General features: G+C 43.1%; 1 protein-coding gene across 1 annotated transcript in view; it reads left to right on the plus strand.

Moving 5' to 3' along the window:
* Positions 1-3,158: 3,158 nt before the first annotated feature.
* Positions 3,159-27,012, plus strand: part of POLR3A (RNA polymerase III subunit A) — a 56,685-nt gene continuing 32,831 nt past the window's right edge. Inside the window, exons 1-13 of the mRNA XM_065407797.1 lie at positions 3,159-3,287; positions 4,201-4,336; positions 5,264-5,401; positions 7,071-7,242; positions 10,103-10,257; positions 11,415-11,654; positions 13,397-13,559; positions 14,789-14,925; positions 22,450-22,553; positions 23,220-23,361; positions 23,920-24,060; positions 25,801-25,870; positions 26,481-26,608. Coding sequence (XP_065263869.1) covers positions 3,244-3,287; positions 4,201-4,336; positions 5,264-5,401; positions 7,071-7,242; positions 10,103-10,257; positions 11,415-11,654; positions 13,397-13,559; positions 14,789-14,925; positions 22,450-22,553; positions 23,220-23,361; positions 23,920-24,060; positions 25,801-25,870; positions 26,481-26,608 — 1,770 coding nt within the window. The 5' untranslated portion in view covers positions 3,159-3,243. The remainder of the gene's footprint in view (positions 3,288-4,200; positions 4,337-5,263; positions 5,402-7,070; positions 7,243-10,102; positions 10,258-11,414; positions 11,655-13,396; positions 13,560-14,788; positions 14,926-22,449; positions 22,554-23,219; positions 23,362-23,919; positions 24,061-25,800; positions 25,871-26,480; positions 26,609-27,012) is intronic.

Consider the following 27,012-nt stretch of genomic DNA (forward strand, 5'->3'; position numbering starts at 1 on the left):
GACCTTGCACTTTTCACTATTAAATTTCATCCTATTACTATTACTCCAGTTTACAAGGTCATCCAGATCTTCCTGTATGATATCCAGGTCCTTCTCTGTATTAGCAATACCTCCCAGCTTTGTGTCATCCGCAAACTTTATTAGCACATTCCCACTTTTTGTGCCAAGGTCAGTAATAAAAAGATTAAATAAGATTGGTCCCAAAACCAATCCCTGAGGAACTCCACTAGTAACCTCCTTTCAGCCTGACAGTTCACCTTTCAGTCTCCCCTTTAACCAGTTCCTTATCCACCTTTCAATTTTCATAGTGATCCCCATCTTTTCCAATTTAGCTAATAATTCCCCATGTGGAACTGTATCAAATGCCTTACTGAAATCGAGGTAAATTAGATCCACTGTGTTTCCTTTGTCTAAAAAATCTGTTACCTTCTCAAAGAAGGAGATCAGGTTGGTTTGGCACGATCTACCTTTTGTAAAACCATGTTGTATTTTGTCCCAATTACCATTGACCTCAATGTCCTTAACTACTTTCTCCTTCAAAAATTTTTCCAAGACCTTGCATACTACAGATGTCAAACTAACAGGCCTATAGTTACTCGGATCACTTTTTTCCCCTTTCTTAAAAATAGGAACTATGTTAGCAATTCTCCAGTCGTACGGTACAACCCCTGAGTTTACTGATTCATTAAAAATTCTTGCTAATGGGCTTGCAATTTCATGTGCCAGTTCCTTTAATATTCTTGGATGAAGATTATCTGGGCCCCTTGATTTAGTCCCATTAAGCTGTTCGAGTTTAGCTTCTACCTCGGATGTGGTAATATCTACCTCCATATCCTCATTCCCATTTGTCATCCTACCATTATCCCTAAGCTCCTCATTAAAGACTGAGGCAAAGTATTTGTTTAGATATTGGGCCATGCCTAGATTATCCTTAACCTCCACTCCATCCTCAGTGTTTAGTGGTCCCACTTCTTCTTTCTTTGTTTTCTTCTTATTTATATGGCTATAGAACCTTTTACCATTGGTTTTAATTCCCTTTGCAAGGTCCTGGAGAATAGGTCCATCAGTGGCTATTAGCCAGGATGGGGAGGGATGCAACACCATGCTCTGAGTGACCCTAGTCTGTTTGCCAGAAGCTGGGAATGGGCAACAGGGGATGGATCACTTGATGATTACCTGTTCTGTTCATTCCCTCTGAAGCACCTGGCCTTGACCACTGTCAGAAGACAGGATACTGGGCTATATGGACCATTGGTCTGACCCAGTATGACCATTCTTATGTAAAAATTAATTATAATAATAATGTTTAGTACAGAAACTCCCCAACATAATGACCTCTCAAGATAGCAACGATGCGAGATAACAACCTTGGCAAATAATGCATTTTAAAAATCTTGGCCTACTAGGAAACATATTTATATAAGTTTCCATTCCCAGTCACAAATCTAGCATTCTGGAGCAAAGTCACTAAAATATAGTCCAACAAACAAATGTTTATTTAACGTGCCCCTCACTTTTCCCTCCACCACACCTGACTCACCGGTGTTGTCCTTGGCAGGGCTGCCCAGAGGGGAGGCAAGTGGGGCAATTTGCCCCAGGCCCCGCAGGGGCCCCCACAAGAGTTTTTTGGGGCCCCTGGAGCGGGGTCCTTCACTCGCTCCGGGGGCCCCAGAAAACTCTCGCGGGGCCCGGGCCCCCGGAGCTTCTTCCGCTCCGGGTCTTCGGCGGCAATTCAGCGGCGGGGGGTCCTTCCGCTCCGGGACCCGCCGCCAAAGTGCCCCGAAGACCTGCGGCGGGGGGTCCTTCCACCCCGGGACCTGCCGCCAAAGTGCCGGGTCTTCGGCGGCAATTCGGCGGCGGGGGCCCCCTGCCGCCGAAAACCCCAGGCCCCCTGAATCCTCTGGGCGGCCCTGGTCCTTGGTCAGTGGAGACTCAGAGTTCAGAGGTACTTTCATGTGAGTACACCTCCCAGGTGGGGGGTAAGAAGGCACCTTGCTTATTCCTCCAGCTGCTCACTGTTCACTCTGGCCACTGCTGTTTGTTGTGCCACCGTTCACTGCACCACTCTGTTGCCAATGGCCCTGCGCAGTCACCTTCTGCTGCCACCTGCCACTATGACGTCTGCGAGTTGGTCTCTTGAGGTTCTACCCAGCTCTTGGTGATTTTAGCTGCGCTCTCAGTTGGGGAACCTCGCTGCTAGTGCAGTCTGGGCTGTCTCTTCCACAGAAACACTGTCCCCACAGCAGGACTAAGCACTTAGACCTGATTATCAGTGATTTCAGCTGCAGTGGTCACTTAACAGAACAAAAGACTATCTATGGAGCCTAATCAGCTCTGTCTTTAAACAGTGGAGAGGGACAGGTCCCCACCCTCTCTCTTGATGCCCTCAATCAGCACAGGCTAAGTACAGTTCTTCTGCCCTTTACTCATACAATAAGAACAACATTTAATTCTTCCCCCCTCTCCCCTGCATTCAAGTGATTTATAACCCAACCCCAGCCAAAATTTATCACTTGGGCAACACAGCTCTGTTTGCTGGATACCTAGGTAGATTAGGTGTGACTGTAAATACAATCTGGTCCTGAAGTCTTTCCCCCCAGCCCCAGCTCATCACTAGCTGTCAGGGAGAGCTCATTTAGACTTTGCTTACAAATCATCATTTGAAATGATTAGGTTGGCCAACATCACCGAAATGAATGCACTGACATTGTCATAAAAAACAACAGCTGTATAAGGGAGCTAGTCTATGTTCAGACTTTTCAAATCTATTATACTTTTTCAGACAAACATATTTTATCATACACTGTATATGCTTTTAAAGTGTGTATTAATGTTTCAATTTCAATTCAAATTTCCAAACAGTCACTAAATTGGCATGTAACTAGTTCACAAAACTGGGGGGGTGTTTGGGAAATTCGGGGGGGGGTATAGGGAAATCACTGTTTCGGGGTCTACTATAGTTGACACCATCGGAGCCAGCCCCGAGCGGCCTGGGCGGGCCTCCCCCTTTTAGCCAGCAGCTGTCGCTGCAGGGAGCGGCCGCAGCGCTGCGACTCGCTGTGCCGTTCCTCAGCTCCCCGCGCGGCACCGGCGGTGCCTCTCGTTGTTGGCGGTGGGCGGGGCGAGGAGAAGGAGGACGGTGAGCGGCTGGTGCTGTGACTTCTGCAGTGCGGTGCGGGCGCGCGGCCCCGGCTCCCTTCTCCCCTCCGTGCGGGCAGCGCCTCGCGCCCCGCCGCCGCTATCATGGTGAAGGAGCAGTTCAGGGAGACCGACGTGGCCAAGAAAATGTGAGAGGCGGGGGCTGAAGGGGAGAGATGGTGGGGGGCCGACCCGGGGATGGTTGGGGGGCTGTGCCGCTGGAGGGGATGCTGGATGGGGGCGGGTTCAGCCCCAGGGATGGACGGGGGTCAGACCCAGGTCGGAGGGGGCCCCGGTGCCGCTGGATGGAGGGATTCAGCCCCAGGGACGGAGGGAGTGTTTGGGTGGCAGAGGGGCGTCAGACCACCTGCAAATACTGACTGATGGCTGTGCGCTCTCTAAAGGGCACCTGTCTTTGTGCTCCAGGTACATTTGACTGTGCTTAAGAACTACAGCAACATTAATGCATAATCGTAACTAGCCAGGTCTCCATGGTGGGGGCTGGTTTATCTGGTTAACTTTTGTGTTTTAAATCTGTATTTTTTTTTAAAAAGCTGATCATATCAGGTACATAACAGTGTTGGTACATGGATTTAGTCTGACATTGGGATCAGCTTAACAAAAGTCAGAATCAGCTCTCCTGACCCTTTGGTTCTTGTTGGCCACAGTGGTTTCTAAATTATTTTATATAATGTATCTGCACTTATTCTGGTTTATATAGGTGGGCTTGTTTAGTTAGAAAAGAAACCAAACACTGGTTGATTAACATGGGGGCAGAGCGGGGTTGGGTGGTGCTCCTTCCCCGCCCCCTGTGAGGGCTGGCCCGGGCCCTGTCATGACCCCCTGAACGATCCTATGGGTGCCTCACAGTTTAGGGACCACTGCTCTATAGTCTGTTGATGATCCTTAAAGAACTATTAGCTGTAAAGCAAAAATCTAATACACAGATTCATGCTTTTTTCCCAGAGATGGAAGTATAATTTTGCTTTGGCTTTATTGTAACTCAAATCAGCTTATTATATATCTTTTTAAAATCAAATTTTGTAATTTTTCCTGTTCTAGAAGCCACATCTGCTTTGGCATGAAATCTCCAGAAGAGATGCGCCAGCAGGCTCACATTCAGGTTGTTAGTAAGAACTTGTACAGCCAGGACAACCACCACTCTCCACTGCAGTATGGAGTACTGGACCATCGTATGGTAAGGATCATTGGTACTTCTTGGGTTTTTGTTTTGTTTTTTTTAGTGGAAATATTTTCCATGCTTATGAACAATGCTGAAATGAAAACTGAATTCCACTATACAGCCACAGAACAGGTGTGCCTGTGCAAGGTTCCACTTAAACTACATGAGCTGAAGAGAAATAAGGTGGTTATGTCTCCTTGGCTCTTCTGCTGAAATTGCCAGTTGCAATGGTGTCTTGTGATACAAGCACCTCTTCACTTGGAACATGACTTGTGCCATCAAACATTTCACACTGTTGGACAGATCAGGCAGACTCACTTTTGAGGCTGGACACAGATTTCTCCTCATGCTTTTCACATGACCACAAAATAGTCACACTCTCTGGGTATGTCTGCCCTGTACCTCGGGGTGTGATTTGCTGCTTGTGTAGACTGCAGCACGGGTTTCAGCATGCGCTGTCAGTGCAAGTATGTACTCAGGGGGATCAGGTGGGGTTGTGCAACCTGCACTGAAACCCACGCTGGTGTGTCCTCACTGCTGCTGTTAGCAACCTAGCTACATTAAAGCTAATGTTGGTATAGCTGCATAAGCTGCAAATCACATCAGTGTAGTGTGGACATACCGTTAGTACCACGTCACTATAACAGTCTTTCCAGATGAATAGGGTTGAATGAGTTAACACCACTTGCATCAGCAGGAGCAGTGCAAGATGCTCTGTTTCTGTGGAGATTGGATGTTGAGTATGATGCTTTCAGTGTATTACCAGCTCTTGCTGGCTGAGAGCAAGAGTTCAGAGTTGAAATAATCTAGAAGTCTTTCATGCGAGTGTACAGAGAACTGTCCACAGGCATGTTGACTAATTTAAGAGCAGCTGTGGTAGCTTCTTTTGTTCCCCCAATTTGGTAATTGCGGCTATAATGGTTTTGTGTGTCTCTTTCAAAGGGTACCAGTGAAAAGGACCGTCCATGTGAAACCTGTGGGAAGAATCTAGCTGACTGTTTAGGGCATTATGGCTACATTGACTTGGAGCTGCCATGTTTCCATGTTGGGTACTTTAAAGCTGTCATAGGCATCTTACAGGTAAAATAATTTTCCGTAATTGGAAGGGACAGCAATTATTATACCCAGCCTAAGTAGGGGGAGAGGTCAGAAAACCTGAGGCTTCACTTCATTTGGATTATCCCTCTGGGAGCCATGAAAGAGATGGTGGTGTTTTATGCAGTACACTTTGTACAGCCATTTGGTACAGAAGCTGATTTAAATGATAGGTTACAAACCACAGTTAGTAGTTATGCATTTTCACATTTGAGTTCCTTCAGAACTCTTGGGTGAATACCATCTGGTCCTGGGGACTTATTACTGTTTAGTGTATCCATTTGTTCCAAAACCTCCTCTAATGACACCTCAATCTGGGCCAGTTCCTCAGATTTGTCACCTAAAAAGAATGGCTCAGGTTTGGCAATCTCCCTCACATCCTCAGCCATGAAGACCGATGCAAAGAATTCGTTTAGTTTCTCCGCAATGGCCTTGTTGTCCTTGAGTGCTCCTTTACGATCTCAATTGTCTAGTGGCCCTGGTGGTTGTTTAGCAGGCTTTCTGCTTCTGATGTACTTTAACAAATTTTTGCTATTTAAAACTTTGGCTAGCTGTTCTTCAAATTCTTTTTTGGCCTCCTAATTATATTTTTACACTTCATTTGCCAGAATTTATGCTCCTTTCTATTTTCCTCATTAGGATTTAACTTCCACTTTTTAAAGGATGCCTTTTTGCCTCTCAGTGCTTCATTTGCTTTGTTTATCCATGGTCACATTTTTTTTCGTTCTCTTATGCTGTTTTTTAATTTGGGGTATGCATTTAAGTTGAGCCTCTGTTATGGTGTCTTTAAAAAGTTTCCATGCAGCTTGCAGGGATTTCACTTTTGGCACTGTACCTTTTAATTTTTGTTTAACTAACTTCCTCATTTTTGTGTAGTCACCCTTTCTGAAATTAAATGCTACAGTGTGGGCTGCTGTGGTGTTTTCTCTGTCACAGAGATGTAAAATTTTATTATATTATGATCACTACTACCAAGCGGTCCAGCTATGTTCACCTTTTGGACCAGATCATATGCTCCATTTAGGATTAAATCAAGACTTGCCTCTCCTCTTGTGGGTTCCAGGACTAGCTGCTCCAGGAAGCAGTCATTTAAGGTGTCAAGAAACTTTATCTCTGTATCCTGTCCTGAGGTGACATTGTACCCAGTCAATATGGGGATAGTTGAAATCCCCCATTATTATTGCGTTTTTTTATTTTTATAGCCTCCCTAATCTCCCTGAGCATTTCAAAGTCACTGTCACTATCCTGGTCAGCTGGTTGGTAATATATCCCTAATCTTCTTCTTATTAGAGCATAGAATTATTATCCATAGAGATTCTATGGTACAGTTTTTTATTCAAAGTTTGTCTCTTAAGTGATGCCAATAAACTTAAGTTGTCTCTTTGCATGGACATTTAATTTCCTGCAGAACTTTTCTTAAGGAGAGCAAAGTTTTGTTCTGTTGGCCAGAGTTTCCCAACTTACTCCCATCTGTTGGGCAGTGTGCTGTGCAATAATTGGGTTCCCCCACTAAGGCAGTGACATTTCATCCATGAAACTGCATGTATAACTGTGTGTGAAGAACTGTGGTATCCCGCATCATAATTTGTCCCTAATCACATATTTATTTCTCACTAACAAAAGAACAAGGGTTAATCAATTGTTTATATTTTAGATGACCTGCAAGACCTGTTGCCGTATCCTGTTGTCCTCAGAGGAGAGAAAACAGTTTTTGGATTATCTGAAGAGGCCTGGTCTGACCTACCTGCAGAAACGGGGATTGAAAAAGAAAGTCTCTGAAAAGTGCAGAAAGAAAAGCACCTGCCCTTATTGTGGCGCTTTCAATGGTGAGTGTGGAAACTAGCAGGTGGTGGTTGGTATTTAGCATGACTTTTTTCTTTTTTTTTTCACTAGGGCCCAGCCTGTGAAGAGCATCACAGTGTTGTTGTCTTTTCCTCATTCAACAATCAGCTATGTTTTTTCTAGATCTTAACCTATAGCTGATACTTAAACATAGGCTAAAAACCAAAAACCCTCTTGAGTGTACTAGACAATTGTTCAAAGCTGTGCTACGAGGAATGGCGTGAATCTACCTGATGACTATCTTATTCCTGCAAATATGAGGATTGATGGTCCTAATTTTGACCTAACTAAAGAGCCTGTTATTCATAATTGTGCTTAGTCATCTTTGTGAAGACTAATATGCTATTAACCGTTTCCTGCAGTAATGAGTTCGACAAGTCAGTAATACTTAGCATTGAAGTGTTCCAGATGGAGTTGTGATAATTGCAGATCATACTGATATTTGATTCGTTGGTCAGTTACTGGGCAGAAAACCTTATGTGATTGATACTTTTTTTCTTAAAAAAAAAAAAAAAAAAAAAAAAGTCTGTTGTGACTACCCTTAACACAAAATAATGAGTAACATTGCAGTTAAGTATTGTTAATATTGCTATAGTATTACAGCTTTGCAATATTAGAGTGACATTCTGATTAGAATAGTCAGAATACGAATTCTCTTTAATGTAATGTGTCCAGCAACCCCCACTATTTGTATTGCGGTAATAACTAAAGGTCTCACTTAAGAGGACTGGGGCTTGATAGTACTAGGAGCTGTACAAATGCATAGGAAGGCAGAGATTTAATAAGTGTGTTCCAATCCATCCTGTATTTTTTTGTCATGAATGCATTCATGATGTTTGTGAACATGTTACCAGTAGTGGCAGCTACAAGACATTAAAATCATGTTTTTGTGACCATCTTTTTTTTAAATTTCACTTCAGTTCCAGTATGGTTTTTGGAAGCTAATATTTCATGACTGTCTAAAGTTAGAGAGGAGTTCTTTACATGAATTAAAAGCTATGTCTCTAAGCCAAGCTTTCAGATGATACAAAGCTCTCTGAAGACCTGCTAAAACCAAGGCTTTTAAAAGGTGTTTTGGAAATAACTTGGGAAGGGAGGGAGCAAGGTAAAATCACATTCTGATTACTATTTCTTTAAGGTCTAGTGTCTCTCAGCTTTCTAGGGTAGAAATGAATACCCTGTGCTATTGGAAAAACACAAATATTTGCTTTCCAGCAGTATAAAGCATTCAATTTCAGCCATAGCAGTTTATGCAATGTCAGACTTAATATTATCACTTGTCCCCCCCTCCCCCCCCCAGTTTGAGAAATCCTGGTATAGTGTCCTTTCCCTTCTGGGGTCAGATGCTCACATGAGTCAGAAGTAGAAATTTGCTTTTCGGGGGATTTTTTGTTCTTTCATATTACCAGTATTTAAGTCCCACATCTTGTGCAAGTAAAAATCAGTCACTGAAATTATACTTAAACTCTAGAGCCTCCGTTTTCCCACCTCTAAAAAGAAGGTAATATTTGCCTTGAGAGTGTTGTAGTGAATGCTTTTACAACAGTTCAAAAACATGAGGCTATATTTTGGTTTCAGATGTGTATATGTGGGGTTTCCTATATAAGTCAATAGGTAGAGTCCATTACAGTTTTTGAAGCTAGATATGGCCCTAAAAAAACCCTGCAAAAACTTGAGATAATCTTTTAAATTCCTTTGTGTTGTATTCTGTCATCCAGAGACACAATGTATTGCTACTCATCTTGCAGAACCACCTATTTCCTTTAACACATACACAGTAACAGGTTCTGAAAAGACGAAATGCTCATCAAATGAGAATCTCAATCTGCTGGACATGCAAAAACATTTTAAAAAGAAAAGAAAAACCTCATCTGCATTGTGAAGGTTTGGAGAGGTTAATTGAAGTGGTGGGGAAATAGGTTAATATAGTGCAGTGAGTCTCAAACTTTTTTTACTGGCAACCCCTCTAATAAATTAAACACACTTTTAAATATATTTAACACCATTATAAATGCTGGAGGCAAAGCGGGGTTTGGGGTGGAGGTTGACAGCGCGTGACCCCCCATGTAATAACCTCGCGACCCCCTGAGGGGTCCTGACCCTTCCCCCCCCTCCCCCCCCAGTTTGAGAAATCCTGGTATAGTGTCCTTTCCCTTCTGGGGTCAGATGCTCACATGAGTCAGAAGTAGAAATTTGCTTTTCGGGGGATTTTTTGTTCTTTGAACTTATTCCAGCTAATCATAGAATCATAGAATATCAGGGTTGGACCTCAGGAGAGCATCTAACTGATTTGGCAGTTATTGTTGGTGCTTTTGTGTTTTATTTCCCAAATCAGTTTATCCTCATTTTTCAATGAGCACAGGAGAACACAATTTGAGAGGACTAGCTGGTTCAAGGACAGATAATGGTTATAATGTCCTTCACAGTTAGGTTACTGGCTAAAATCCACTCTGGATTAGTAATGATCAAAAGTTACTATCTTATGACTTATGAGTGAAATGAGTGGGTGAACTCTGGTCCAGTTCCTAGTGCAAGACCATCTACATTGCAAAAACCCCGTACCACTGTTGAGGAGAGGTTGAATGGACATGTAGAGTGAACCACCCTCTCATCCTTAGAACTAGTCCAGGTCACAGCTGAGATGCACTGAACCCACAATGTGGGGAAACTTTCATTGCTGTGGCTGTTGCTCCTCCTGTTCTGTGAACAGAGGCATCTGGTATCTAAAGGTGACCAGAGCCAGCGCCTTCCCCTAATGCTACGTTCACTGAAAAAATATTTTAAAAAAATTTAGAAGAATAGCTCAAGAGTTGAGGTTTTTTTAACAAAATTGTGTTCTTGTAGGTACTGTAAAGAAGTGTGGCTTATTGAAGATAATCCATGAGAAGTACAAGACCAATAAGAAAGTGGTGGATCCAATAGTGTCCAGTTTCCTTCAGTCCTTTGAAACTGCCATAGAACATAACAAAGAAGTAGAATCCTTGCTGGGGAGAGCTCAGGTGAATTAGTGTGTCTACCAGTGCTTGTTTTGACAGTGCTTGAATTTTCTGCTAATTTTGATGCATGCATTCCTGAATGATGAGCTGAAGTATTTAGTATAAGGGAAAAGGACTAGTGCTGGTCCAGCCTTTGAATATGTGGAGAGGAGAATTGTGGCTGAGGGAGATGTTAATGGTTTCTGCAAGGAGTAGCATCTTTACTCTAACCAGTCAAGTAATTGTGGTACACAGTTTTCTGCATGCAAAAGATAGGGATGCTCCTGGTATAGGATCAGTGGCAGTCGGTGAACAAAGCTTAGTGGTGAAATCATGGTGACAGGAAGCAGAGAAGAAATTTAGGCTACTACTTTCAATCACTGTCTTGAATATTTGTAATACTCATAAACCCTACCTATGATTGGAAGAGCTGAGAACTGGACAGGAAGGAGTGACCAAAGTATAGTACAAGAATATATATAGTTTTCGTGGTTTCGCTGAGCTTGGCATTGTATGGGGGTTTTCCCTTGGATTTTAACAGGTCAGTCAGTTCTTGGTATGGATGTTTGGAAAATGCAAATAGAAAACATTGTGATGCAGAGTTTGTGTGTCTCTTCAATTGCAATAGGTCAGCTTTATAAAGACAGGCACTTCTTGCAAGCTTTGTGTTTATTGATGAATCATGAAATGTCAGGAAAAAAAGGTTAGGTTTAGCAAGTTATTTTAAAATTTAATGAAATTATGTAGGATATAATGCTGTAATCTGTGAGCTCTAGTATACCTTACTGCAAGCATGTTATAAGCTGATTACATTGCTTTGGCAAGTAAAGATGAAATACCCATATTGCTATAGAAAACAGACTACTGTAACAACTAATCTAGAGTGAGAAATCTAAACTGAAAATAGTGTAAGAGGAGAAGTTTGAGGGAAAGAATCAACGAGCCAGAGTTTACTGGGACTGCAATTCTAAATAAACAAACCAAAAGACAAATTTGTTTTTGTTTGCCTTAAGAATAACTTCCTCTACATATGCTTTTGTTTTGTTTTTAAATCTACTTTTTTACTTGACCAATTGGCAGAGAAGGGTGGCAAATGAAGTAAACAGTATTAAGATGTAGCCAAAAATAAGCTGTTATGCCCTTGAAGGTTGCAGTATGACTTTCTTCATTTAATTTTGTAGGAGAACTTGACTCCTTTAATGGTGTTGAACCTCTTTAAAAGAATCCCAGCGGAAGATATACCTCTGCTTCTGATGAATCCAGAAGCAGGAAAGCCTTCAGACTTGATCCTGACACGACTCCTGGTACCTCCATTGTGCATCAGACCCTCTGTTGTGAGCGACTTGAAGTCTGGCACCAACGAAGATGACTTGACGATGAAGCTTACAGAGATAATTTTCCTCAATGATGTAATCAAAAAGGTGAGCCACCCTGCCTGCCTGCCTGAAGCTGCTGCTCTTTTTAAAAATAAATAAAAGGCTGGATTAGACTTAGGGGTAATTGATTTTACTTGTCGCTGCGAGGTCTGATGTTGCATTCATTCTGACTTCAGCGTAAGAAACAGCTGCAGTATTTGGCCCTATGTGAAATGGCATGGAATGGTGGACTCAGATTGATCTTTCTATTTGGCTCTTGGTGTTACACCAGTGTGTTAGCGACCTGCTAAACATGGAGTGAACTAATTGCTTTTCCTGAAGTATTCTCATTATGCTACATTTAGCATGTTTTGGGATGACTGTTGCACTTGATGGAAGCACAAGGACATAATAGTTTATAGGCCCAGAAATTCACACACCCCTCTTTACCCATCTGGTTTCTTATTTTATACCTCTGTCTCTCTCTGCCAGGAGGCCCTTCCAACTTCCCTTTTGATGTTTATGGGAGCCTGTCTTTTTCCTCTTTCTCTACCCCATCACTCTTAAGAATTCAAGTCACAGTTACCATTCTTCCTTAGTTAAGGACCGAAAGGGATGCTAGAGCTGGTCAAGTCTGTCACTTAGCTGGAAGGACTGTTGTGCAGCTCGGCAGCATTCTTTTTGCCCCAGGCCAGTATTTCCCAAACTTCTGAAAGCTCGTCTCTCCCTCTCACCTCTTTCTACTCTTCCATGTAGTCTTAAAAGCCTACCCAAAATGAGCAGCTTATTGGGCTTGTCTGCATGTAGAGTTTCACCAATTTAATTTTTTATTTTTTTTAAACCACTGCAAAAGATTGTGTGCACATTCTTTTTTGGGTTAAACCAGATTTACTTGGGTTTAGTTTAAATTGATTAGGAACAAGTTTAAGTTAAATGGAAATAAGTGATTTAACCCAATGCAACTAAATCTGTGAAGAAAAGTGCATAGATAAAGGGAGTTAGCACCCATTGAAATCAATGGGGCACTTCCCAGTTCAGAGCTATTTCAGCTGTCTGCAAACTCAGGCAGACACTAGTTACATTCAGGTCATGCATTCAGGGTTGTATTTCAACAGTAACAGCTAGAAACTTTTTTTTTAAAAACTGAAACTGGAGAACAATTGAGAAGGCTTGTTCACCATCCCCCAAAAGCTAGTCCTTTGTATCTCTGATTTTTCTCCCACATTGGGAAATGCTGCTCTAGGTTGTGTGCTGTCTCCTGGGAAGAAGAGAAACTAGCACTGGGTTATAACCTGTTTCTCTGCAAGATGTTGCGCAGCAGAACTATATCCTCAGATTGGCTTAACCTGTTGTTCCATCTTAGTTTCTGCCACAGAGATGCAGGAGTGAAACCTTGAGTGATGGTCTTTGTCCAAGAGAGGGCTAAACACAATGGAATTTTGTATGCCACCACTCTGATAAGTTAATTATTTAATGACTCGTAATGTGTCTCACAGCATGATCTTTGTATTATACATTCAAGTATTAAAATGGTCAGTTAATCAAACAAGCACAAATCCTTTAGTTTATCATTAATCAGAAGCTGATTTTGCCAGAAGGAAAATGTGTTTTGCCAGGTTCTGCTCAGTTACATCCATGCAGCATTCATGCATGAACAGAATGTGGCCCACTGTTCCTTATGGTGAAGGTGCCAATGTCTTGTTGCCTTTGTGATTTAGTGTGATGCAAAGCTTTCTGAAAAATTTGTTCAATGCCAATTTTGTGTGTCACTACATTTGTTTTCTGAAATGGGTAATTGTCTTGTTTAGCATAGGATATCGGGAGCCAAAACACAGATGATAATGGAAGACTGGGACTTCCTACAGCTGCAGTGTGCCCTCTACATTAACAGTGAGCTCTCTGGAATTCCTCTTAACATGGCACCCAAGAAATGGACTAGAGGTTTTGTTCAAAGACTCAAAGGGAAGCAGGGTATGTCTAAATTCTTCCTTTTCCACCTCCCAAAAGGTTTTTTTTTTTTTATTTGTTTGGTTTTTTAGCCAAAACGTTGGCCATTGCATAGTGATCAAGTGATTGTTTGTTTGTAGATCAAGCTAGCAAGGCTTTCCCTTTATGATGTGCCTACTGTGCTGTATTAACACTTTACCATTTTCCAAAATACCATTTTGTATAATGGTAGGGTTACCATATTTTAATTTTTAAAAAGGAGGACACTCCATGGGGCCCCAGCCCCGCCCCAACTCTGCCCCCTCCCCTGAACACTCCGCCCCCTGCTCCTCCCCCTCCCCTGCTTCCCGCGAATCAAATGTTCGCGGGAAGCCTGAAACAGGGAGGCAGCAGGTAAGTTGGGGCTGGGCCCAGTCCGGCCGAGCGGCTCCCTTCAGCGAGCGGCCGGCCCAGGCCAAGAGGCTCTGGCCCCGGCGTCTCCCGCCTGGCTCGGGCCCCGGGGCGCCGGCCTCCGGACAAGTGCCCGCGCCCCCAGCCCCGGCTCCCGGACGAGCACCGCGCCGGCCCCCGGACGAGCACCGCGCCGGCCCCGGCCAAGTGCCCGCGCCCCCGGCTCTGCGCCGGCCCCCGGATCGGTCCCCGGCCAAGCACCGGATCGGCCCCCGGCCGAGCACCGCGCCGGCCCCCGGATCGGCCCCCGGCCGAGCACCGCGCCGGCCCCCGGATCGGCCCCCGGCCGAGCACCGCGCCGGCCCCCGGATCGGCCCCCGGCCGAGCACCGCGCCGGCCCCCGGATCGGCCCCCGGCCGAGCACCGCGCCGGCCCCCGGATCGGCCCCCGGCCGAGCACCGCGCCGGCCCCCGGATCGGCCCCCGGCCGAGCACCGCGCCGGCCCCCGGATCGGCCCCCGGCCGAGCACCGCGCCGGCCCCCGGATCGGCCCCCGGCCGAGCACCGCGCCGGCCCCCGGATCGGCCCCCGGCCGAGCACCGCGCCGGCCCCCGGATCGGCCCCCGGCCGAGCACCGCACCCCCGGCCCGGCCCCGCACTGCCGGTGCAGCCCCAGCGGCCCCGGCTGAGCACCGCCGGGCCCTCCCTCCCTATTTTCCCGGACATGTCCGGCTTTTTGGGATTTCCCCCCGGACGGGGATTTGAGGCCCAAAAATCCGGACATATGCGGGAAAATCCGGACGTATGGTAACCCTAATAATGGTACTCTTTTCCCAACTAGTTTTAACTTGCTTTATTTGTTAGGTCGGTTTAGAGGCAATCTGTCCGGAAAGCGAGTGGACTTCTCAGGCAGAACAGTCATTTCACCTGACCCCAACTTACGAATAGACGAAGTGGCTGTGCCTGTTCACGTTGCCAAAATATTAACATTCCCTGAAAAAGTAAGTAGTGTAAAACTGAAATTCTTTTCATGCATTTTTCTGCCTTGTCCATTGTGGTGTTGAAATCACTGGAGAAAAAGGGAGTCAATAGTGTGTGTGTGTGTGTGTGTGTGTGTGTGTGTGTGTGTGTGTGTGTACACACACATACATACAGGGGAAGAACGGCATGCAGCTTCAGGTGCTCAGTGTCCTCAGTCAGCACCAGAAGGTCATAGTGGCATAGGTTCATTGTCCATTATAAAGCTGACTTGTTTCACAGAGCAAGACAATGGGAATGCTTGATGCAGACTGTGAGGAGGGAGGCCTGAAGGAACAAGCATGAAAAACAACGAAGTTAGTTTTGCCCAACCCATTTTAAATTTTTGTACGACTTCATATATGTTACTGTGTGTCACCGTGAAAACTGGATTTGTACTGTATTTCTAAAAAATCACGCCTTTCACATCTTACTCTTTCTGTGATCCTGTCTGTACTTTCTTTTCTCATTGCTCTGATTAATTGTGTACCACAAAATAGACCAGCTGTGTAATGAGGTTGAGTCAGCTTTGCTAAAGAAAATTGTTCACATTTCTTCTTTAAAATTCTAATATTACTTTACTTTTGTGTTAACATAGACTTTTGCATTTTAACTAGGGCTGTCGATTAATCACAGTTCACTCACGCAATTAACTCAAAAGAACTAATCATGATTTAAAAAATCGCGATTAATCACACTGTTAATAATAAAATACCATTTATTTAAATATTTTTGGATGTTTTCTACATTTTCAAATATATTGATTTCAATTACAACACAGGATACAAAGTGTACAGTGTTCACTTTATATATTTTTTTATTACAAATATTTTCACTGTAAAAATGAAAAACAAATATTTTTCAAAAAGCAACAGAGGGTCCTGTGGCACCTTTAAGACTAACAGAAGTATTGGAGCATAAGCTTTCGTGGGTGAATGCCCACTTCATCAGATGCTCACTTGCGTCTTATGAAGTGGGCATTCACCCACGAAAGCTTATGCTCCAATACTTCTGTTAGTCTTAAAGGTGCCACAGGACCCTCTGTTGCTTTTTACAGATTCAGGCTAACACAGCTACCCCTCAAATATTTTTCAATTCACCTCATACAAGTACTGTACTGCATACTGTACTCCCTAACAGGGAGTTTCGCAAGGGAGTTCTCCAGGTGAAGGAGGAGCTAATACAGCATCTGTGGGGTAAGTGACTGTCTGTAGTGTGTGTTTGTTTGTGTTTGGGGGTTACTTGCTGTGTGCTGAGCTTGTGTTTGTTTGTTTGGTTGTTTGAGGGACCGTGTGCTCTGGCTGGCAGTTGGAGGCAGGTTTGAAAGCTCGAAGCCTCTGGTAAATTGGCTGAGCCTTACTCTGTGGGCGGGGCATTCACTCAGGCCAGGGCTTTATAAAGCCGCGCACAAGCGACCAGGGAGCTTTGCGAACAGGGGCTGCTAACAGGGAGTTTCGCAAGGGAGTTCTCCAGGTGAAGGAGGAGCTAATACAGCATCTGTGGGGTAAGTGACTGTCTGTAGTGTGTGTTTGTTTGTGTTTGGGGGTTACTTGCTGTGTGCTGAGCTTGTGTTTGTTTGTTTGGTTGTTTGAGGGACCGTGTGCTCTGGCTGGCAGTTGGCTGAGCCTTACTCAGTGGGCGGGGCATTCACTCAGGCCAGGGCTTTATAAAGCCGCGCACAAGCGACCAGGGGCTGCTAACAGGGAGTTTCGCAAGGGAGTTTAGAAGGGGAGTGGGAAGGGAGTGGGAGTCCCTTGCCAGCCGTAACCCCATCCCCGTGGCCCCCCCCTAAAACCTATAAACCAAACCACATTCCAAAACTTCCTTCTGTAAACCACCCTTTCACTAACTAGGATACAATGCAGGCAGAAGCCCAGCAGCAGAGTGGGGGCTATCCAGTTTATTGCACCGACTGTTGCATGTATGATTACCTGCCCTGTGGGCGGGTGGCGTATGTGTGCAGTCGGTGCAAGGAGCTCCTGGCCCTCAGAGACCATGTACGGACTTTGGAGGCCAGGGTGGCGGAACTGGAGGAGCTGAGAGAGGCAGAGAGGTATGTTGATGAGGCTTTCCGGGACACTGTAGAATTGTCCCACCTCCGCTTAGACAGCACCTGTGCTGTTAAGGAGGAAGAAGGGCCCAGGGAAGTAGAGCAGTCAATGGGAGCAGAGGGAAACTTTCCCGTAGTTGGGACCCTCCTTCCAGATGGTTCTGGGGTTGCCTCTCGCACTGAGGTTGCCTCTCCGGGGGAGGGAACTCCAGTTTCTAGGAAAAGGCAGGTGTTAGTAATGGGAGATTCGATTATTAGAAATGTAGATAGCTGGGTCTGTGATGACCGGGAGAACCGTATGGTGACTTGCCTGCCTGGTGCGAAGGTTGCGGATCTCTCGAGGCATCTAGATAGACTTATGTGTAGTGCTGGGGAGGAGCCGGTGGTCGTGGTACATGTAGGTACCAATGACATAGGGAAGGGTAGGAGAGATGTCCTGGAAGCCAAATTTAGGCTGCTAGGGAAGAGACTGAAATCCAGGACCTCTATGGTGGCATTTTCAGAAATGCTCCCAGTTCCACGCGCAGGGCCAGGTAGGCAGGCAGAGCTTCAGAGTCTCAATGCGTGGATGAGACGATGGTGTAGAGAGGAGGGGTTCACGTTCATTAGGAACTGGGGAAACTTCTGGGATGGGAGGAGCCTATACAGGAGAGATGGGCTCCACCTAAACCAAAGTGGAACCAGACTGCTGGCACTAAACATTAAAAAGGTTGTAGAGCAGTTTTTAAACTAGGAGATGGGGGAAAGCCGACTGCTGCAGAGGAGCGTGTGGATCGGACACAGACTTCCCTTAGGGGAGAGTCTGATGATAGAGAATCTCCAGGTTATAGTCAGGAGCAGAGGACTGAAAAGTATAATGTAAGGGCCGGATCAGATGATAAACAGCCACATAAAAAAGAATCTGGCACATCAGAAAAAGACAGGCTAATAAACAGGGACAAGTTTTTAAAGTGCTTGTACACAAATGCCAGAAGTCTAAATAATAAGATGGGTGAACTAGAGTGCCTTGTGATAAAGGAGGATATAGATATAATAGGCATCACAGAAACCTGGTGGACTGAGAGCAATCAATGGGACACAATCATTCCGGGGTACAAAATATATCGGAAGGACCGAACAGGCCGTGCAGGGGGAGGAGTGGCACTATATGTTAAAGAAAGTGTAGATTCAAATGAAGTAAAAATCTTAAGCGAATCCACAGGTTCCATAGAGTCTCTATGGATAGAAATTTCATGCTCTAGTAAAAATATAACATTAGGGATCTATTATCGACCACCTGACCAGGACAGTAATAGTGATGATGAAATGCTAAGGGAAATTAGAGAGGCTATCAAAATTAAGAACACAATAATAGTGGGGGATTTCAATTATCCCCATATTGACTGGGAACATTTCACTTCAGGACGAAATGCAGAGATAAAATTTCTCGATACTTTAAATGACTGCTTCATGGAGCAGCTAGTACGGGAACCCACAAGGGGAGAGGCGACTCTAGATTTAATCCTGAGTGGAGCGCAGGAGCTGGTCCAAGAGGTAACTATAGCGGGACCGCTTGGAAATAGTGACCATAATACAATAGCATTCAACATCCCTGTGGTGGGAAGAACACCTCAACTGCCCAACACTGTGGCCTTTAATTTCAAAAGGGGGAACTATACGAAAATGAGGGGGTTAGTTAGACAAAAGTTAAAAGGTTCAGTGACTAAAGTGAAATCCCTGCAAGTTGCGTGGGCCCTTTTTAAAGACACCATAATAGAGGCTCAACTTCAATGTATACCCCAAATTAAGAAAAACAGTAAAAGAACTAAAAAAGAGCCACCGTGGCTTAACAACCATGTAAAAGAAGCAGTGAGAGATAAAAAGACTTCCTTTAAAAAGTGGAAGTCAAATCCTAGTGAGGCAAATAGAAAGGAGCACAAACACTGCCAACTTAAGTGCAAGAGTGTAATAAGAAAAGCCAAAGAGGAGTTTGAAGAACGGCTAGCCAAAAACTCCAAAGGTAATAACAAAATGTTTTTTAAGTACATCAGAAGCAGGAAGCCTGCTAAACAACCAGTGGGGCCCCTTGACGATGAAAATACAAAAGGAGCGCTTAAAGATGATAAAGTCATTGCGGAGAAACTAAATGGATTCTTTGCTTCAGTCTTCACGGCTGAGGATGTTAGGGAGATTCCCAAACCTGAGCTGGCTTTTGTAGGTGACAAATCTGAGGAACTGTCACAGATTGAAGTATCACTAGAGGAGGTTTTGGAATTAATTGATAAACTCAACATTAACAAGTCACCGGGACCAGATGGCATTCACCCAAGAGTTCTGAAAGAACTCAAATGTGAAGTTGCGGAACTATTAACTAAGGTTTGTAACCTGTCCTTTAAATCGGCTTCGGTACCCAATGACTGGAAGTTAGCTAATGTAACGCCAATATTTAAAAAGGGCTCTAGGGGTGATCCCGGCAATTACAGACCGGTAAGTCTAACGTCGGTACCGGGCAAATTAGTTGAAACAATAGTAAAGAACAAAATTGTCAGACACATAGAAAAACATAAACTCTTGAGCAATAGTCAACATGGTTTCTGTAAAGGGAAATCGTGTCTTACTAATCTATTAGAGTTCTTTGAAGGGGTCAACAAACATGTGGACAAGGGGGATCCGGTGGACATAGTGTACTTAGATTTCCAGAAAGCCTTTGACAAGGTCCCTCACCAAAGGCTCTTACGTAAATTAAGCTGTCATGGGATAAAAGGGAAGGTCCTTTCATGGATTGAGAACTGGTTAAAGGACAGGGAACAAAGGGTAGGAATTAATGGTAAATTCTCAGAATGGAGAGGGGTAACTAGTGGTGTTCCCCAAGGGTCAGTCCTAGGACCTATCCTATTCAATTTATTCATAAATGATCTGGAGAAAGGGGTAAACAGTGAGGTGGCAAAGTTTGCAGATGATACTAAACTACTCAAGATAGTTAAGACCAAAGCAGATTGTGAAGAACTTCAAAAAGATCTCACAAAACTAAGTGATTGGGCAACAAAATGGCAAATGAAATTTAATGTGGATAAATGTAAAGTAATGCACATTGGAAAAAATAACCCCAACTATACATACAACATGATGGGGGCTAATTTAGCTACAACGAGTCAGGAAAAAGATCTTGGCGTCATCGTGGATAGTTCTCTAAAGATGTCCACGCAGTGTGCAGAGGTGGTCAAAAAAGCAAACAGGATGTTAGGAATCATTAAAAAGGGGATAGAGAATAAGACTGAGAATATATTATTGCCCTTATATAAATCCATGGTTCGCCCACATCTCGAATACTGTGTACAGATGTGGTCTCCTCACCTCAAAAAAGATATTCTAGCACTAGAAAAGGTTCAGAAAAGAGCAACTAAAATGATTAAGGGTTTAGAGAGGGTCCCATATGAGGAAAGATTAAAGAGGCTAGGACTCTTCAGTTTGGAAAAGAGAAGACTAAGGGGGGACATGATAGAGGTATATAAAATCATGAGTGATGTTGAGAAAGTGGATAAGGAAAAGTTATTTACTTATTCCCATAATACAAGAACTAGGGGTCACCAAAAGAAATTAATAGGCAGCAGGTTTAAAACAAATAAAAGGAAGTTCTTCTTCACGCAGCGCACAGTCAACTTGTGGAACTCCTTACCTGAGGAGGTTGTGAAGGCTAGGACTATAACAATGTTTAAAAGGGGACTGGATAAATTCATGGTGGCTAAGTCCATAAATGGCTATTAGCCAGGATGGGTAAGAATGGTGTCCCTAGCCTCTGTTCGTCAGAGGATGGAGATGGATGGCAGGAGAGAGATCACTTATGTTCACTTAATCTCTTTATTGTGAAAGTGTAATTTACAAATGTAGATTTTTTTGGTTTTGTTTGTTACGTAACTGCACTCAAAAACAAAACAACGTATAACTTTAGAGCCTACAGGTCCACTCAGTCCTCCTCCTTATTCTGCCAATCACTAAGACAAACAAGTTTGTTCACATTTACGGAAGATACTGTTGTCTGCCTCTTATTTACAGTGTCACCTAAAAGTGAGAATAGGTGTTCGCATGGCATTTTTGTAGCTGGCATTGCAAGGTATTTATGTGCCAGATATTCTAAACATTCGTATGCCCCTTCATGCTTCGGCCACCATTCCAAGGACATGCTTCCATGCTGATGACACTCGTTTAATTAAAAAAAAAAAAAAAAGCATTAATTAAATTTGTGATTGAACTCCGTGGGGGAGAATTGTATGTCTCTTGTTCTTTTACACCCACATTCTGCCATATATTCCATGTTATAGCAGTCTCGGATGATGACCCAGCACATGTTCATATTAAGAATATTTTCACAAAAGATTTGACAAAACGCAAAGAAGGTACCAGTGTGACATTTCTAAAAATAGCTACAGTGCTCGACCCAAGGTTTAAGAATCTGAAGTGCTGTCCAAAATCTGAGAGGGACAAGGTGTGGAGCATGCTTTCAGAAGTCTTCGAAGAGATGCGGAAACTACAGAACCCAAACCATCAAAAAAGAAAATCAGCCTTCTGCTGGTGGTATCTGACTCAGATGATGAAAATGAACATGCGTCGGTCCGCTGTGCTTTGGATAGTTATCAAGCAGAACCCATCATCAGCATGGATGCCTGTCCTCTGGAATGGTGGTTGAAGCATGAAGGGGACATATGAATCTTTAGTGCATCTGGCACATAAATATCTTGCGATGCTGGGTACAAGGTGCCATTTGAAAGCCTGTTCTCACTTTCAGGTTATATTGTAAACAAGAAGCGGGCAGCATTATCTCCAGCAAATGTAAACAAATTTGTTTGTCTGAGCGATTGGCTGAAGTAGGACTGAGTGGACTTGTAGGCTCTCAAGTTTTACATTGTTTTATTTTTGAATGCAGTTATATTTTTGTACATAATTCTACATTTGTAAGTTCAACTTTCATGATAGAGATTGCACTACAGTACTTAAGTGAATTGAAAAATACTCTTTTTTTCACAGTGCAAATATTTGTAATAAAAAAAATAAAGTGAGCACTGTACACTTTGTATCCTGTGTTGTAATTGAAATAAATATATTTGAAAATGTAGAAAACATCCACAAATATTTACATGGTATTCTATTATTATTTAACAGTGTGATTAATTGTGATTAATTTTTTAATCGCTTGACAGCCCTAATTTTAACATAGATCCCAGCATTTTTAGAGAGCTTTTCAAGCTTCCCTCTATTTGTGAATTTGGCCAGCAAGCTATTCATTCCAATTCAGGCAACAGTCTTGCCTCCATAAGGTCAAGATTGGCTTGTATTTTTCTTCTCTTCCCCTTCCTCCAGCAGCTTAAAATATGACGGGACAACCACCATTAAACTGAGCCTGAAAATCCCAAAGCACAAACCCAAGGAATAGCAAGTGGTGTTAAAATGTCTCGCTTGTTTCTAACTGATAGTCATGTTGCAGGTGAATAAAGCTAACCTGAATTTTATGAGGAAACTCGTACGGAATGGTCCCGAAGTTCACCCTGGAGCCAATTTCATTCAACAGAGGCACACACAAATGAAAAGGTACTTATCTATAAAGGTTCACTTTCCACCTACCACCACTACCTGGTCTTATTGCTGAAGTGAAATCAGCAGATTATTCATCATTGGGACTCCTCTGGATTTTTTTTGTTTTATGTCATCTTCGATAAAGGATATCAACAATATTCCATGACCTAAAGGTAGCTTGTGCAAGCAAACGTGAACATAGATAAATCCTTCTGTTAGAACATTTTGGTGGGCATAGATTCAATGTCATTGCTAGTAAGCGACAGTAGGATTGCTACACGTGAATGACGTACCCCTATTTCCTGATAACTTAAAACTAACTAATTTTGATTTTTCACGAATATCCTGTGTTTGCCGACTGCTCCATGTTTGCCATGGAGAATGATGTAGCTATTTGCTGTTTGTTTAGTTAACATAACTCTACTGTATCTTTGATATTAAACTGACCTCAGTCCTTATCTAAAACTTTTGTGAAAAACATTGTCCCTCAGTTCCACTCAGTGACAGAGACACTCTGTTAATATTTAATAAACTTGTAGGATGCATGTCTGGTTCAAAGTGGCTGTCACTGGAGTCTCTTTAAGAAACCAGAGTACAAATAAGAGGATGCTCTTTAGTTGTCTATTTCTTTGTTTTTATTTTCCATGAGATTTTGACTCTATTGATGTGTTTTATTTCAAGGTTTTTGAAATATGGAAACCGTGAGAAGATGGCTCAGGAACTCAAGTATGGTGACATTGTAGAGAGGCATCTCATAGATGGGGATATAGTTCTGTTCAACCGACAGCCCTCTCTGCACAAGCTGAGTATCATGGCTCACATAGTGAGTATACACACAGCCTAGAACCTGGCTATCATGCAACTTTAACCTTTAGTGGTTTAGTTTTGTTTATTAATCTCTCACTCAAACTGTGTTGATTTTTTGCATCTTAAAATGACCCAAACAAAATAGTTTTGTGCTTGTGCATAGGAGTCAAAGTGAAACTGAGCAGTCTTTTGTTCAAATTCCACCGATTTTACATTTGTGCGTGTATATATGCATATCGATAGATGTAAAAATAAAAAAAAATTGCAGTGTTAGTAAGAACCCTGATATCTAAGAACATGCTGCATCTTGTACTTTGCAAGTAACGTTGCAGGGTCAAGGGTTTAATAAATAAATTCACTCAACTTTGGTTAAGTGACTTGGTGAGCCTCCAACAGTTTCTGTGTAAATTAAAACAAGTAATTAGATGTATCGTCTCAAGAGTCTTTATATTTTAAAAAAAATGTAAAAGCACAGTTTGCAAGGAAACCACTCTCAAAACTTGTAGATTCTGGAACCTTGTAAATTCGACGTGATTCACTGTGTTTGCGGCATCACTTCTTATCTGTTTTGCAGGCGAGAGTAAAGCCCCACAGGACCTTCAGGTTTAATGAATGTGTCTGTACACCATACAATGCTGATTTTGATGGAGATGAAATGAATCTTCATCTTCCTCAAACAGAGGAGGCCAAAGCAGAAGCACTGATTCTCATGGGGGTAAATGAAGTATCTTACTGTCTGACTTGTGGTAATGTGATATTGCATTTCTGTATGAGCAGCACCCTGTATTTTTCAGTTGCCGGTGAGAGCTGCATTCTTCAGGTAGGCTGCTTGAGTGCTTCAAGAGACCAATGCTAAATTCTGCAGCCAACTGAATATTCGGTGCTAGTGTTAGGGCACCTTCAGAAAACCAGGTGTTTGTTTTTTTTTAACAGAATTAGAGGCATCACAGTGATATCTACTCAGTATTCTCTGAAAATGTGGTTTGTTTGAGTGCATGTCTTCCTGTAGTGACATGCTGCAGAAATGAGGGGCTTTTGCTGTGGAATGTATTTTACCTTATACCACCACACATAATCTCCCCTCCCAACTGATAAGGCAACAGTGGGGCAGTGGGTTCCCTTTTCAAAAGTAAATTGGGACTTCACGCCCATAGTATAGACATGACCTACAGCACCATAGCTATGCTGCTGTAACCCCCAGTGTAGATGCGGACTATAACAGTGGGGGAGGGTTTTCAGTCATTGTAGGAACTCCATATCCCTGAGCGACAGTAGCTAGGTTGATGGAAGCGTTCTCCGTCGACTTATCTGTGTCTACACTGGGGGTTATGTTGGCATAGCTATGGTGCTCAGGTGTGGATTTTTCACCGCAAGGTCTGTTGGTATCTCGACCAAATTTTGAGTGTAGATCAGCCCTTAGGAGCCAATTGAGTTTTATGTAAAGCAGTGGCAAGTGCATCTGAGAAGACCCTACTGGGGAGACTCATGCTGTACCCTGACATTGGCTCCAGATATATGGGAGACCCCTGGCAGCTACTTCACCTTCAGACTAGCAATTACGCATGCTAGGGGATTGAAGGTATAGTAGGTCTCCGTTATCTCCAGGTTGCCAAGACTACAGCCACACAGGACCCAGATCAGATTTAAGAAGTGAGGAAGTAGCCAGTGTAGGCACTTGATGAAACAGTCAGATCAATGGTGCGGTCACCCAACTCACAACTTTACAAGAGCCACCAGCAATACTATCCCTTGTACTTGTAATTTGACTAATAACTTGACCTATCAATTCAACCACTACTTCAGTAGAAACTACTCCTCCTCCTCTGACCAAAGATCTGATACAGTTAGACTCGACAGTCTTGCTAAACAGCCATGTGACATAGGTTTGTTATTAATGTCACTCTCTCTCTCTGAGGTTTCACTTTTGTGTTTGGGAATCTACTTTTCTGGCATCTGTTGATTTTTTCTCTCTCTCACACTCACTCTCACTCTCACACTCACTCTCACACTCACACACACATGATTGGAAAGTAACCTCCCAAACGTGCCAGGTTTGGCTACCATTTTTCTTTTATGAGTAAAATTTGTTTGTATCTATATGCCACCCTCTGGATCCCCAGATCTGGTGGCTGGTGCTGAACACACAGCTTGCAAGGGAGTACGTATCTCTCCATGTCTTTCCCTAACCTAATCCATAGCTTAGATGTGTATGTGTATTAGCTGTAGGGATAGGATAGGGTCTAGAACTGGGGTTTCCTCCAGTTTACAGGATTTGTCCTACATACTAGAGTAAATCCTAACACTTAAACTATGGGATTGGGCCTTTAATGTTTGTTACAAGCTCTGTCTTAAAAGGTCTGTTCTTTCAATTCTATTGCAATAGTAATGTATGTTAAATTAATCTTCTCTACAGAATATTTCAAGTATACTCATTTTTCATTCTTGTGTTCTACAGACCAAAGCGAACTTGGTAACACCAAGAAATGGAGAGCCTTTGATTGCTGCTATTCAAGATTTTCTTACAGGTCTGTATGTAAAGTTCATTTTAGAGATGTGTGTGACTTAAAAATTGTTTCTTTTTTTTGAAAATCGATAATGTCCTAATAAATTAGTTAATAAATTAACTTTTTATAAAAAATTTATTTTGCCCTGTTGCAAGACATATCAAAATGGATTCCCTGACTATGAAGCAATTAAACTGATGCTTCACAGTGCTTTTCAGTTATGATTTGGCATGAAGGGGTTACTTGTAATAGTAGGGTTAAAAAATATTATCTTTAAGTTAATGGTGTCACTTATGTGTCTGCAAAGTTATTTAATGTTATAGGAAACGTCCAGAGGGTATATCAGTGGCCAGAGACTTCATAAGGAAGAGGATGTTTGATAGCAATTCTCAGATGGTCTTTTAGACTTTAAATCTAATAGGAGAAAAATTAATTTTTTAAGTTTATAAATTGCTGGTACAGGCCTTCATTTAAAAATCATAAGTGCAGGGAAAGAACTTAGAGCCAATATTACATCTGCATTGCTGTCATCTGTATCAAGTGGTTAACATGTGGTCAGAGTAATGCTTAACATGCAATCATTTTTAAATTTTACTTCAGCCTGTCAGGTTAACCTTTTTTCACATTCCAGGTGCCTATCTTCTCACACTAAAAGACACCTTTTTTGACCGAGCCAAGGCCTGTCAAATTATTGCTTCTATCCTGGTTGGCAAGGATGAGAAGATTAAAGTTCGCCTTCCACCACCAGCAATCCTAAAGGTGTGTGGTCCTGTTCAGTTTTTTAAACTGTTGCAAAGCTTTTTAGCCATGATTTCTCTTGGGTGTTATGCATACTTGACCCATTCTCATAGCCGCCAAAATACAGAATTTTAGCGACAGTTGTTCTTAAAGTGGTTACGTGTGCTGTAAACCTATTGTGCATGGGGATGGAGACAGAAGCAGGTCTTGATGCTGCTGCTTTAACTTCACAATAGATCAGGCAGCAGTGCTGTGAGGATCATAAGTCAGGGCCATGGGTAGAGAAAAGTGGTGGAATCTAGGGAGGGTAACTAGAGCACTGCAGACTACCTGTCTTGGTGCAGTGTGCAGTCCATCTGCCCCAAATCATCAGTGCTTTGTCTCTCCACTACGCTGAGTCAGCTATGCATATCGGTATGTTGAGG

The sequence above is a fragment of the Emys orbicularis genome, chromosome 7, assembly GCF_028017835.1.
Source record: "Emys orbicularis isolate rEmyOrb1 chromosome 7, rEmyOrb1.hap1, whole genome shotgun sequence".
NCBI classification, from domain to species: Eukaryota; Metazoa; Chordata; order Testudines; family Emydidae; genus Emys; species Emys orbicularis.